The sequence below is a fragment of the Neodothiora populina genome, assembly GCF_041146345.1.
Source record: "Neodothiora populina strain CPC 39397 chromosome Unknown canker_contig_15, whole genome shotgun sequence".
In the NCBI taxonomy this organism is placed as follows: domain Eukaryota; kingdom Fungi; phylum Ascomycota; class Dothideomycetes; order Dothideales; family Dothioraceae; genus Neodothiora; species Neodothiora populina.
In genome coordinates, this window is record NW_027191413.1 from 943,737 (window position 1) to 956,271 (window position 12,535).

General features: G+C 54.5%; 5 protein-coding genes across 5 annotated transcripts; 3 read left to right on the top strand and 2 right to left on the bottom strand.

Moving 5' to 3' along the window:
- Positions 1 to 428: 428 nt before the first annotated feature.
- Positions 429 to 1,967, top strand: AAFC00_002680 (uncharacterized protein; the record flags this gene model as incomplete). Its single annotated transcript, XM_069342030.1, has 1 exon — positions 429 to 1,967. One exon carries the CDS (start codon positions 429 to 431, stop codon positions 1,965 to 1,967), a length of 1,539 nt encoding a protein of 512 aa, XP_069198535.1.
- A 680-nt stretch (positions 1,968 to 2,647) lies between these two features.
- On the top strand, positions 2,648 to 3,775 carry AAFC00_002681 (uncharacterized protein; the record flags this gene model as incomplete). The annotated part of the gene is made up of 2 exons (XM_069342032.1): positions 2,648 to 2,664; positions 2,731 to 3,775. The coding sequence occupies 2 exons, from the start codon at positions 2,648 to 2,650 to the stop codon at positions 3,773 to 3,775; spliced, it is 1,062 nt and encodes a 353-aa protein (XP_069198536.1).
- A 225-nt stretch (positions 3,776 to 4,000) lies between these two features.
- Positions 4,001 to 4,817, bottom strand: AAFC00_002682 (uncharacterized protein; the record flags this gene model as incomplete). The annotated part of the gene is made up of 3 exons (XM_069342033.1): positions 4,001 to 4,150; positions 4,228 to 4,616; positions 4,685 to 4,817. 3 exons carry the CDS (start codon positions 4,815 to 4,817, stop codon positions 4,001 to 4,003), a joined length of 672 nt encoding a protein of 223 aa, XP_069198537.1.
- Positions 4,818 to 5,343: 526 nt separating this feature from the next.
- AAFC00_002683 (uncharacterized protein) lies at positions 5,344 to 7,020 on the top strand (the record flags this gene model as incomplete). The annotated part of the gene is made up of 1 exon (XM_069342034.1): positions 5,344 to 7,020. The coding sequence occupies one exon, from the start codon at positions 5,344 to 5,346 to the stop codon at positions 7,018 to 7,020; it is 1,677 nt and encodes a 558-aa protein (XP_069198538.1).
- A 511-nt stretch (positions 7,021 to 7,531) lies between these two features.
- On the bottom strand, positions 7,532 to 8,492 carry AAFC00_002684 (uncharacterized protein; the record flags this gene model as incomplete). The annotated part of the gene is made up of 4 exons (XM_069342035.1): positions 7,532 to 7,565; positions 7,630 to 8,025; positions 8,135 to 8,167; positions 8,248 to 8,492. 4 exons carry the CDS (start codon positions 8,490 to 8,492, stop codon positions 7,532 to 7,534), a joined length of 708 nt encoding a protein of 235 aa, XP_069198539.1.
- Positions 8,493 to 12,535: the final 4,043 nt, after the last annotated feature.

A 12,535-nucleotide genomic window follows, 5' to 3' on the forward strand; every position in this document is an offset into this window, starting at 1 on the left:
GATTGGTAGATCGGTGATGCTAGCATGTCTTTCACCGCAACCTCCGACCGGCCCGCTTCTTTTGCAATCTCTTGGTGCGGTGTCCTGCCGATTCCCATCCGGAGTGAGCATGTATTTAAGGTTTACGCACATCGCACATTGCTCTTGGATGCATCGCAGCAAGGGTCTTCCAGGGGTGCGAGTGCAGGTCTGTCAGGGCTTAGGAAGCTCAGGCTAAGTTACGGCAGCCTTTTCAATTCGTCTATCTCTGTACCCATTGCAAAAAGGCACAGTAGCACCCGCAGCTTTGGAGGAAGGACCGGGATGCCGAGACTCTCCGCCGACCTTCTACCAAAATAAGGTACTGTCCTGACTGTACCTCGAGGTATGCATGCCTTGGTCCTGAACCTTACTGTACCCCCTCTCCCCTACTTGTGCCTTAGCGAGCCATGCCCGACCCACCCGCCTCGACTTCGGTCTTTGGCAGGAGGCCGTCGTTGTTTAGTGGCAAGAAACGCAAGGAGAGCAAAGACATCAGTGCCAGGGAGACCAGAGAAGCCAAGGACGGCAAGGACGGTACAGGTAGAGGAGAAAGTGCAGGTGCAGGTACAGTTATATGGGAAAATCCAGAGACGGTTACCGTCACTCCACCTTCGGCGTCAGAGGACAGAGACGGGGAATTATCACCACGGGAAGAACAATATCCGGCACAGTATCGCGACCGACAGTCATCCGTTGTTTCGATCCCCACATCCGTCAGCGAGGGCAATCTGCATCGCTCTGTCTCACTCATCTCACACGATTCTCGCACCAGTCTGAGCTTGCACAAGTCACGCGCGCCGTCTGTCGCCAACATCGCATCCTCGTCTGCTCACCCGGCCCATTCCCCCGTTCGTCTGCACCGCGTCAGTCGATCCATCAGCGCAAACGCCGTCGGCACCATCCACAACAAGTTCGGTTCCTTTTCTGCCGGCGCCGGTCCTCACCCTCTCGACAGCATCACTCAGAGTCCGCACAGCCGCTCCCGCGACACGCTGAACCTGACCTCGTCAGACCAAGCGCACAAGAGTCCCTTCTCCATGCTCGCCACGCCCTTCGGTCATGGCGTCAAGAGACAGGACACCGGCATGACCTATGCCTCCAAGCCGAGCATCTCGAGCGACAGCGGCAATCCAATGGCCATGACTGTGCCTGGGGGGCCCTCTAATCCCACAAGCATTTACAACAGCATCAACGAGATCTCCAACAAGCGCATAGCAACCCTCGACTATCTGCGCAAACTACACGAAGGTCAGATATACTATCTCAACACCATGCACTACACCCCTACGAACCTGAGTCACATGCCGTCTCTACTGCCCACCAAGATCAGTCGTCGCGCCACGGGCTACTATCTACTCGGCACTTCGATCCCTCCTGTGCTCGACATCGCGAGCGGCAGTCCAGTCGAATATCTAGCTGCTCTGCTCGCCGTCTTGACCGAATTCGACACCTTCCAGAATCTGGAGAACGGCAGCAGTGGCACCAGAGGTCGCATGGGTCAAATGTTCAAGAGTGGAATGCGCATGCGCACGGGAAGGCGATCGTCGGCGACTTCAGACAGCATCCATCTACCGGACGCCGATCACAATGCCAGCACTGCGGCACTGGACACGATGCCCATGCCTCCTTCAGCATCCTATGGCTATCACCACCACCCCGAGTTCGCCTACCTCCGCACACCTTCGTTGCCCTTCGAGCCAGACTTTGCCGTGTCTTTTGCGTCCTTGACGGATATACTCATCGATACTTACGACAACCTCATGCAACTCATTCCCGGGCCCGAAGCGTGTACGCCGGCACTCAACGAAGTCTTCACCAAAGCGGACAAGATGGTGAGAAAGATTCTCGTGCAGAATGTGGTGCAGGAGTTTGGCGACACCACGCGGAAAGAGGTCAAGAGCGAGGTGGCAGGCTTGGGCAAGGTCGTCCTGAGCGGGCTCATGTGAACGGGGTCTGATCGGGTTGGTCTGGATCTCGTGGACTTTGCGACGACATGTCTATTTCTTATTTTATCTTTTTTTTCAAGCGAGGAGTTCGAGGCGCTATATATCTGGGTTTGTTGCCGGGAAGACATGGTATGGAGCGGAGCTGGACTGTTTGTCGGTTGGATACCCCTGGGTCATGGAATGAATCGGCTTGTGTATATGCACAACCTAGCGATGAGTATCACCACCACCATCGTATTCGATATTGGAAACACTTGATTCGAACCAATTAATGTTCTTCTTTTCTTCGCCAATCGCACCATTTCGAGAGCCTAAACACACGATGCTCGATCTGGTTCCTGCCATGTTTTGTGTATTTGCGAGGACGGATACTGCGGTACCTACCTTGATGATTATGCTGACGAGGCAGCGGAGGCGGCACGATCCTCCGATAGTACTGTATCTACAGTAAGGTAAGCGTGGGGAGCATCAAGCCACGCCCGCTACGACACGGTGCTGCAAGGTACAGTACCTTACCTACTACTATTTAATTATACAAGTAACTACGACATATACCCAGCAAAGGCAGAGTGTATGCCATCGTTGCAACAGACATTCGTGTCTCTTCCTAGTCGTTCGTCGTCCATCTATCCTGACCTGGCCAGCGCCTGCCCAGGTCAGCGCACCTCGAATTGGACACGATGATTCCCTGGTCGACGTATGTTGCACTTTCTCAGATCGAAAAGAAAAAGACACACTCGGAGCTGACAACATATGGCTACAGCGTACAATCATTGGTCATCTTCTTCGGGCCCATCCTGCTCCCCAAAGTGCTCGCCTTCTATCGATCCATCCGAGCACCCTCGACCCAACCCCCGACTCCCCTTCCCTCATCCACCTCCCGCGCTCTCAACATCCTCTTCGCCTGCGCATTCTTCGCCCTCGTCTCGACCCTCCCCTTCTTCTCCCCACCCAACATCTTCACCCAGACCTCTTCTCGCCTCCAGACCCCAACCAACGTCCTCTTCACCCGTCTCGCAGCCCTGCACTCCCTCACCCCATCCGAAGAATCCCTACGCGCCGTCTTCGAGCGCGGCGGCCTCGAAGCCCGACTCCTCTACTTCCGCTTCGGCCCCGACGTGCTCGCCTCGTCAGCACACATCATCGCGGATCCGCGCGCAGGAGACGCCGGCATCGCCTACCTGGTCTTCGCCCTGCCCTCGCTCCTCGCCCCGCACCTCTTCCACCTCGCCATCCTCGGCGTCGTGACAAGCGCCGTCTTCGCCGGCCGCGACGCAGCCCGCTGGCGTACCGCAGCGCTGATCTCCGGCGTCGCGCTCGCGCTCGCTGACGTGGCTGCAACGGCGACGTATGACCACGGCGTCAACGCGCGCGCCACGCGGCCCGGCGACGTCGATGCGTTCTTCTGGAAACGGAGACTCGTGGCCAGACTCGCTGTTTGCGCCACTGATGGTCTGCTCGGCTGGATGGTGTACTTGACGGCGACGAAACGCGCGTTTGTCGAGCCGCTCGCTGCTGCGGAGAGGGTGGAGGCTGCGACGAGGTCGTTAGAGGGGGTTCTGGCCAGGCTCAGAGGGCTCGGCGCGGTGAGGAATGTGGTGTTTAGGGATACGATGCTCAGGGGCAAACTAGAGCGGTACTGGGTGCAGGAGCAGGAGGTCATGAGAGCCGTGTTTGAGGATAGGGAGGTCGTTGCTGCTCTTAACGATACGCTGAACGGTGCGGATATGGGCAGGATCGAGGGCGATGCTGATACCTATGTCGAGAATATACTGGGGAATGTCAGGGTCGTGCAGGCGCCTGGATAGGGGAGGGAGGGCGAGATGGAGAACTTGACATTTTTATTTTCATGCATTAAATCTTGCTTTCACTGGTCACATCTCAAAGGCGAGAAATCTCCCATGATGAAAAGGAGCTCATGGCTGATAGGTAGACTTTTTTGGTATATTTCTCGGCCAGGGGGGAAAAGGAGGCATGCACTTTTCAACACCCCCAACAACAATGTATGCGACACGTGTAAATATGTAGATGGTCTAAGTAAGCTTCTGCTTGATGAAGAAAGATCTCAGATGCGAGAGCTGCCACGCGCAAGTGACGACGAGCACGGCAAGCTGGATAAGAGTCCAGCGCACGACACGGGCGTTTGTCGACTCGGACTGATCTCTGAACTCGGCCTCGCGTTCCTGATGCACAAACCAAACGTTAGCGATTGCCACACCTCCGTAGACGAGAAACGAGAAAAGAAAAAGAAAAGACATACCCTCTGAAAGACCTGCTCCCTCCTGATATCCTGCAATCTCGCATTCAAATCCTTGACCTTGCTAACAATATCCTGGATCTGGCCCTTGTCGGCACTCTCGATAGCGCTCGTCTCACCGATGGCCATATCAAGCTCGAACCGAATATTGCCCACCGCATGCCCAGAGGGCAACCAGCCCTGAGTGGCAGGCACATTGGTGGGCGTGAAGCAGATCCTGTGATCGCCCGAGTCGGCGGCGCTGAAGGTGAAGCGACCCTTGGCGGCGCCCCGCTGCGACACGATGCGGTGGTCGTTGTCGAAGATCTCGTCCACGCTGATGTAGATGCCCATGTCCACGACGGGCTCGTACGTGCGGCTGCCTTCCTGCCATTGCTTGGCTTCGTAGTGGCCTTTTGTTGTTTTCGTCAGTCTGAACAAAGGACGCTGAGATGGGAGTGAGAGGAAAAAGGAAACGCACCGACGACAAGAGTGTCCTTGGGCAGCTCCTCGAAGAAGCATTTCTGGGTAGGCCCGTCAATGTAGAAGTACAGCGCGTTGGCAGGCAGCAGCAGAGTTGCGAGTGCGAAGACGGAGAAGATGACAGAATACATGATCGGCGAGGGTTTTGGTTTCTTGTCGTGATCAATTCGTGTCGGTCGTGAAAGCAGAGAGGGACAGGGTGTCGCCTGTTGGGATATCTGCAGCAGCCGTGGTCCTCCCTGTGTATACGGTCCAGGTGTGCGCGAAACAGTATGAGGAATGTCTCCGTGCAGCAGCAGTCAAGGTCAAGGTCCCGTAAAGGTGGAAGGTACACAACACCGGAGCCAGAATGCCAAGACTGCGGGGGGCTGCATCTCTCTACTCCTTTGTTCCTATTATTATTATTATTATTATTTATTCTCACTGCTGCTACTTGTACAGATGGAGGTTCACTGCGGAGCGGAGAATCGGCCTCCGATGATTATCCGCGCTTTCCTCCATACGCTCCATCCATCTTTCCATCTCTCCACTGTGTCGCATCTTGACTTGCATTCCAACCCCTTGACGCCTTTGATTCTCTACGCCTGAATATTCCAGCCGCACGCTCGTTGCTATCCCGGGCCACACTTACTCAACGTCGCGAACCAGACAAGAACAATGTCGGCCCAGGACTTGCGCGACGTCATGGGGCTGACCGGAGATGTCGCCCGCCCGCCGCCTCTGAAGAAGCAGAAGATGGCGGCAGAGAAACAAGCATTGGAGAAAGGAATGGCGCGAGAGGTTGCAGCACTCATGGGAGAGCGAGGTCCACCCATCTCCATGATTCCCGTCCAACCACGATTCAAGCAGCGACCCAGGAGATCCCATCGAGCCGCCCCGTGGATCTTGGAGCCCTTCGCCAATCAGGCTCGCGACGACAATTTGCTGCTCTACCACTGGGCCCGGAAGCAAGTCGCCAAACCAAAGCATGCCGATTCCACCGCGTCTGAACCCGACACTGCTGCTGCTGCTGCTGCTGCTGCTGCCAATACCGCTGCTGCCGAGCGATCGCATGTCCAATCGCACGCGAAGGAAGACTACAAGTTCGCCAAGTTCAACGTATCCGTTGACGCTCCCGAGTACTCGGACGAACTATACAATGCCCAGCTGCAAGATCCCGACTGGACCAAGGAGGAGACGGATTACCTCGTCGATCTGGTCAAAGAGTATGGACAAAAGTGGGCTGTCGTCGTGGACCGCTATGACTTCAAACCCACAAAGACCGAGGACGGCGCAGAGGTCGCAGTCAAGCAGCGCTCCATGGAATACTTGAAGCAGCGCTACTACAACGTCAGGGCAAAGGTCCTCGCCCACAACATTCCCATCTCCTCGATGAACCTGTCCGATTACGCTCTTTACCAGACACTGCAGTCCTACAATCCCAGCGCCGAGATGAACCGCAAGAAGCTCGCGCAAGCCCATCTCTGTCGCTCGCCCGCCGAGGTCGACGAAGAGACTGCTCTTCTCGCCGAGCTGCAGCGCATAATGATCAACCAACAGCGACTCGAGAACGAGCGCAAGGAGATCCGTGATCGACTCGAGTTCCCCATCGCCACCACCAATGCTTCCGCCGCGCAGTACAGCTCGAGCACAGCCCTGGCCGCTCTTTTCCAGCAGCTGCTCCAGGCCGACCGCATGAAGAAAGACCGCAAATTCAAGAACCTCCCAGATCAGACAAATCAGACACCATCGTCCGCGCCGAGTGCTAACGCACCTGCCGCCACCTCTGCCCACCGAGACTCTATTTCCACCAACACAGCGCCTCGAAAATCTGGCGCCAGAGACTCACTGGCTGGCTCTGCCGATGGTTCGCGTCCTCTGAATGCTCACGCGGAACAACGCTTCTTCATCACCCATCACGACCGACTCTCGTCCGGTGTCTCCTTTGCATCTGACAAGCTGCACAAGCCTCGTCTCGCCAAGTCTGCCATTCAGACCGAAAGGATCGCTGCCACGCTGGCTCACTTGCAGATCCCAGAGATCATTCCCCTGCCTACACAAAAGGTCATCGAGGAGTTTGAGAAGTTGATGCAGAAAGTCCACGTCTTGCTCGACATGCGCAAGGTCGCCGAGAAAGAAGAGCAAGAGATCAAGGTCCGCCAAGCCGAGCATCGGATCAAAGGCGAAAAGGCCGGCGGTGTGTCTGTCAAAGAGGAGAGGAGACCATCGCTGGCCGTGCGGGAAGGCGGCGATGCCGCATCCGGGTCCGGACAGACCGCCGGTCAGAAGAGGGGCGCGAGTGTCATGAGTGAAAGCACCAGCGGCCAGACAAGTTCCAAGAGACCAAAAGCTTAGCAGTCTTTTCGAACGGACTCACTTTCGAGGATATGATATTATGATTTCGGCCAAAATTAGCGTGGCGTTCTTTGGGTTTTTTACTGAGCATATTTGGGTGCTGAAGCAGCATCACTTAGATGAGAGTCTCATATCGTGCCAGATCAACGTCGAACATTCTCGACAGCATGCTTTGTGCTGCACCGACCCATTCTTCGTGTTGCATCTTTTATTCATTCGACCCTTTGATTTCCGAGGATACATATGTTTGTACAACACAACTACGGTCAAGTCTTGTAGGTCACGGCAAACATGCGTCAGCGAATATGGTAAGTGATGTCTTTATTTCGTTGTTCTTGTCTCCTCTATTCCTGGTGGAGCCTGGCTAGTATGAGTAGTCTGATTTGCCTCGCAAGGATGATTTTATTCCGCATCATCCCTTGAATAAGACTTTGACCAGTATGGTCCTTTTCGCCGTCTTCTTCTCCCTCTTTCAAGCTGGATTCGCAGCAGGGAAAGTCGAGTCTCACTTCTACACCTTCTGCTCCTTTAACGTAATCCTGTATCTGATGAAAGACATCATCAGCCCACCCTCCGCAACACCATGACCAACACCAAATAAGAACTTACAGGAAGAGATTCTCCCTCGACCAAACAGGCTTCTCCGGGTCATCCGCCACATCCTCCACAACAAACGTCTTCCTGATGGCCTTCATGAAATGCAGATCCGCCCGTCTGCGCTTCTTGAAGCAAAAGTAGCAAACAGTGTTTGGCCCGATCAGGTCCCTCAGCGTCTGCTGCAGCAAGGGAAACGCCGGCTCGAAGTAGACGCATTCCGCCGCCAGCAGGATATCTGGATGCTGCGGCAGGTCCGAGGGCACGGCGTTGCCCCAGTCGTATATCGAGGCTTTCACTCGGCTCATTAGGGAGTTCAGCGCGATGTTTTGCTTTAGCAGGCCCAGCATGGGTAATTGGTCTGTCAGGTGGATCGGGGAGTCGGTCTCGAATCCTAGTGCTATTGAGAGGCTTTTTGTGGTTCGTTCAGTCAGTTTCACAGTGTTCCTTTTCTCTGTAACCTCACATGGATCCATTGTCATGAGGAATGAAGAAGAAAAAGAAGAGGTGTAGATCTAACCCTACGAGTCCCCCACCAGCACCAAGTTCAACTCTACACCAGCCGAAAACAGCAACCCGTCAGTCAAATTTGTGAGCCACTCCCAAGTCGCGCCTTCTCTCAAGCGTACAAACATTGTCTTATGCCTCATGTAGTCCTTGTCTTGCCGCAGAAGGTATCTCGACAAGACGATGCCCGCCGGCCACAGCATTCCGCCGCATCCCTCGGTCAAGTCCTCGCGCAGCTTCAATGGCCCCGTCTCGAGCAGGCCGTCGAAGTCTACGGTTAGGACTCCGGCCGCTTTGTGCTCGCGGTTCGGCACTAGGTCTTCGCTGATGGCGAAGACGCCGGTTCCTTCGTCGTCGGAATTATCACTCATTGTGTCGTTGTCCATTCACGGTTTTGATCTATAGATGGGGGGGACGGAAGAAGAGGGGAGTGTGTGGCACGCGCGGTAGATAATATATAAATTGGTTTTCTTGATAGCAATAATGGATGGCTCTGGACCACTAGGGAAGGGGCCGCGCGAGGTTGATCAGCTGGATTCAGTTAGCGTTTCCGTGGATACTTACCAATCATATAACTAATGACTTTTAACTAAGGTAAGGTGCCCTTTCTCGTCCTACAGTACACAGTGTGTCGGGCTGGCATTCTTTCTGGTGTGAAATGATCATGCCAGTGCGTATTGTGCATGCTTTTCTACGCGTATGCTGAATTACTGATGGACGCACAGTAGCAGGTGGCATGCATGCCTACTCTCTAAAGATTCACACTCGCCACAATCCCTGTAGATCGCTGGTGTACCATGGTGAAAGCTGCGCTCGTTCAAGCAAGTAGCATTGTGCTCTTGTGCGGTGTTCGCTTGACGAAACGATTTGTGTTGGTTCTTTATGAATATCTCGACGAGGACGAGGTGTACGACCGGGAAATCAATCTCATTGCGTGTGAAACTCGTGTATCGCTCACATTGTCAATCGTGGTAAATGACAGGACGGTACAAGATGGTAGGTTTATCAGATACGTCGCCTTGAATTTATTACACATCCTTTGATCGAATTCATTATTTCCAGCAGCCAAAGTCACTGTGTATCCACCAATTCTTTCACCGGACATCTTGGTGGTTTTCTCGAGCCTCCTTGCGTTAGCTGCCCCGAGTTGCTGTGGAATGCGGTGCTTCATGCCTCCATTTTTCGAAGAATGCTTCTATCGCCCTTCTCCGTGGTAAAGCAAGGACTAATGTAGCGATATTTAAACGCGACAGCGTGTCAGGACGCGCTTCGATAGCAGAAAACCATACCTTCGAGCTACGTATGCAGGAACACATAATGTGTCGTGTCACAGTCGCATGTCTGGGATGTCCCATATGCAGGTTGACCTCGCTCTGTTGCGCAACTTGCTCCTCCTGAGGCAGTCGCCGATGCCCATACTGGTCTATACAACGGTGCGACCATGATGTACCAGCATCTCCTCCGGCGATGGACTTTGGCTACGACTTCTCTCCTCGCCGCTGTGGCTGCACGGAGTCCTGAAGTTGCATTGCCGTTCAATGCTCAAGTCCCGCTGGTTGCGCGAGTGGCGGAGCCGTATGCTTTTCGACTCTCGCCTAGCACCTTTCTCAGTGATGGCCATGGGAACCTTTCCTATACTTTGTCCAAGCCACCAGCATGGCTGAACATCGATCGAGACTCAGGGATACTGTTTGGCACGCCAGGTCAGGGGAACGATGGAGCCAACAAGTTCACCGTCGTTGCTAATGACGATTCTGGGTCTGCGAGTATGCCTTGCGAGATCGTCGTTTCTTCAGATATGGCTCCACAGATAACAGGCAACACATCTGCGGTATTGGCAGCAGCTGGTGTTCTTTCTGGCCCAGAGACGCTGGCTTTGCGATCCAATGATGCCTTGGATATCACATTCGGCAAGCACCTCTTTCGTGAAGGATCAAATCAAGTCACAACATACTATGCCACGCTCGCCGACCATACTCCTCTACCGTCCTGGCTAGAGTTTCAGGAAAACTCGGTAGCTTTTTGGGGCATAGCTCCAAAACAAACGGAACAATTCCAGTCATGGAGTATCAGTCTCATCGCCTCGGATGTCGTTGGATTCGCAGGTGTCGTGGCAACCTTTACTCTTGAGGTATCGCCAAACCAGCTTTCCTTCGAATCGGAACGGACTGATGTCACTGTTAAAGCTGGAACGCCTTTCACTATCAGAGCCAGCCCACGTTTAGATGGCCAGCTTCTCACCCACAGTCAGATACTTTCCGCCGTCATTGAAGCACCTTCATGGATCCGATATCAAAATGAGACACTAGAAATCGTGGGAACACCACCGCAAGGGTTTCACTCACAGATTGTCAAGATCAGCGTGACTGATGTCTATGGAGATGTGGCCAGGGAAAGCATATGTTTGTGGGAGCAGGACAGATCTCTTCTCACAGGCAGGACTGCCAACATAAGTGTTACTGCTGGCAGACCCTTCACCTACACGGTATCTCGATCGTTGTTCAGCGAAAGCGGTGTCCTTGTGGGCATGAATCTCCGTGCTGCTAGCCCCTGGCTTCACTACGACCAGGCTACAATGCAGCTCTATGGGACACCTCCAGTGAACACCAGATCTCAGACAGTAATGATTACAATCGACGCCACTTCTCTGAACCCACCAAGGACGGATTCCCAGACCTTCGAGCTGAAGCTCAACGCTGCACTGGTGGGCGAAGTCCCCACCACGACATCATTCAGTAGTTCGCTTCCGTTGTCACCGCAGTCTTCTTCAACGCATACGATTGTACTGGGCACGATTGGTTCGTCCGCACGACCAACTAAACGCAGCGTGGCTACAGGCGTGGTTGTAGGCGCTGTAATAGGGTCCATCGCTCTAGTTGCCTTGATAGTAGTCACTATCATACTGCTATGTCGTCACCAACAACGCAAGTCAAGCCATAGTCCAGGAGACCTCAAGATATCCAGACCTATGCAGCCTGTCGGCCTGACAGCCGTGACATTATCGGATGGGTTTGCAGAACCAGATATAGAGAAGACGGCAGGCGTCCCCGACAGACCGCCGCGATTGCACCTACCCTCGCGTTACAGTGAGTTGGAGGCTCCGCAACCAAGATATGCCGGCTCTCTCATCAGCTCCATCGGCGACGGAGAGGCCACGATCCAAGCAGATCCTGATATTCCTGAGTGGGGACGAGAATCGGGCAATGTGCATACTCCACATCATAGCTACTCTGCGGCTACGGAATTGGCGCGGAACAACAGCCTTGCTTCGAACGAGAGGCTTTCGCAATTTTTTAGGTTCTCGCCTAGGAAGCGCGCCTCCAAGCTGCTGCAGAGTTGGCAGGCTCAAACACGTCAAGGAAATACTTTCGAAACCCACTCGCACGACAGTATGCCAAGCCCATCAAGACGGTTTGGATTCAAGAGCGGTCTTTCAAACACTCGTGATCGCACCAGTGGTACATCTCTGAACACGCATGGAACAAGCATTTTGTCTGCCAGCATGTCGGATTTTCCAGAGCCACCCAGCTCTACACTACGGGATACGTCTTACTCGATACCCAGATTATCGATCCGCAAGGTCAACAACCGACGCAGCATCCGTCTAGTCAGCCGCAGCGATAGTATCGCGACAGACGACAGGCCACTCGCAGACAAGCGACAGTCCTTCATCCGCAATCGCGCAAGCAGCAGCACGGTATCGCCACTATTCGCCTCCTCTCGACGCTCGTCAAACATGAGGACAGACGGGCCTCTGGCGACGAGTATGTGCGGCAGCCTGCACCACGGTCGCAGCAGTCAGCAAACAGAATCCTCGAATTCATCATTCCTTGAGCCTCCTGCAAGAGACCCCCGCCGATTGACTTCGAAAACCAATTCCCTGGCGGCCAACTCGTCTCTGCGTCCAGGCTCTACAGCACTCCAGGTCATGCCTTCCGTCGCTGCACCAGGCCACAGCCGTCGCTCGAAAACCTGGGGTTCATCAACCAGTGCACTTTCGAACCTATCCGAAATCGAGCGCGAGCACAACCCTAATCAAAGGCCTGCATCAACAGATCCATCAAGCCCCGACCTTGCCGCCCAGCTCGCCCTCCCACGCCACAGCCGCAGCTGGGTGCTTCCAGGCGAAGCATCTCCCACCCCTACCCCATCAACCACTACTGCAGCAAGTCCAAGAACTCGAGCGCGCGACGCCGCGCGCCAGAAATGGGCTCGAAGACTCCAGCGCAACAGTCGCGGCGACCTGATGAGTCCTTCGTTTGCGCCTTCTTCTCCTCTTCTTCTCGCTGCTGATTCTCCGCGGGAAGAGCCGCCGGTGCGGTTGACGCATGTGGCGCAACACTTCGGTCGGCGCCGGCGGGGGCAGACTGGGGTTCAACATGACGAAGCAACAAGTCAGCAACACCAGCAGCAG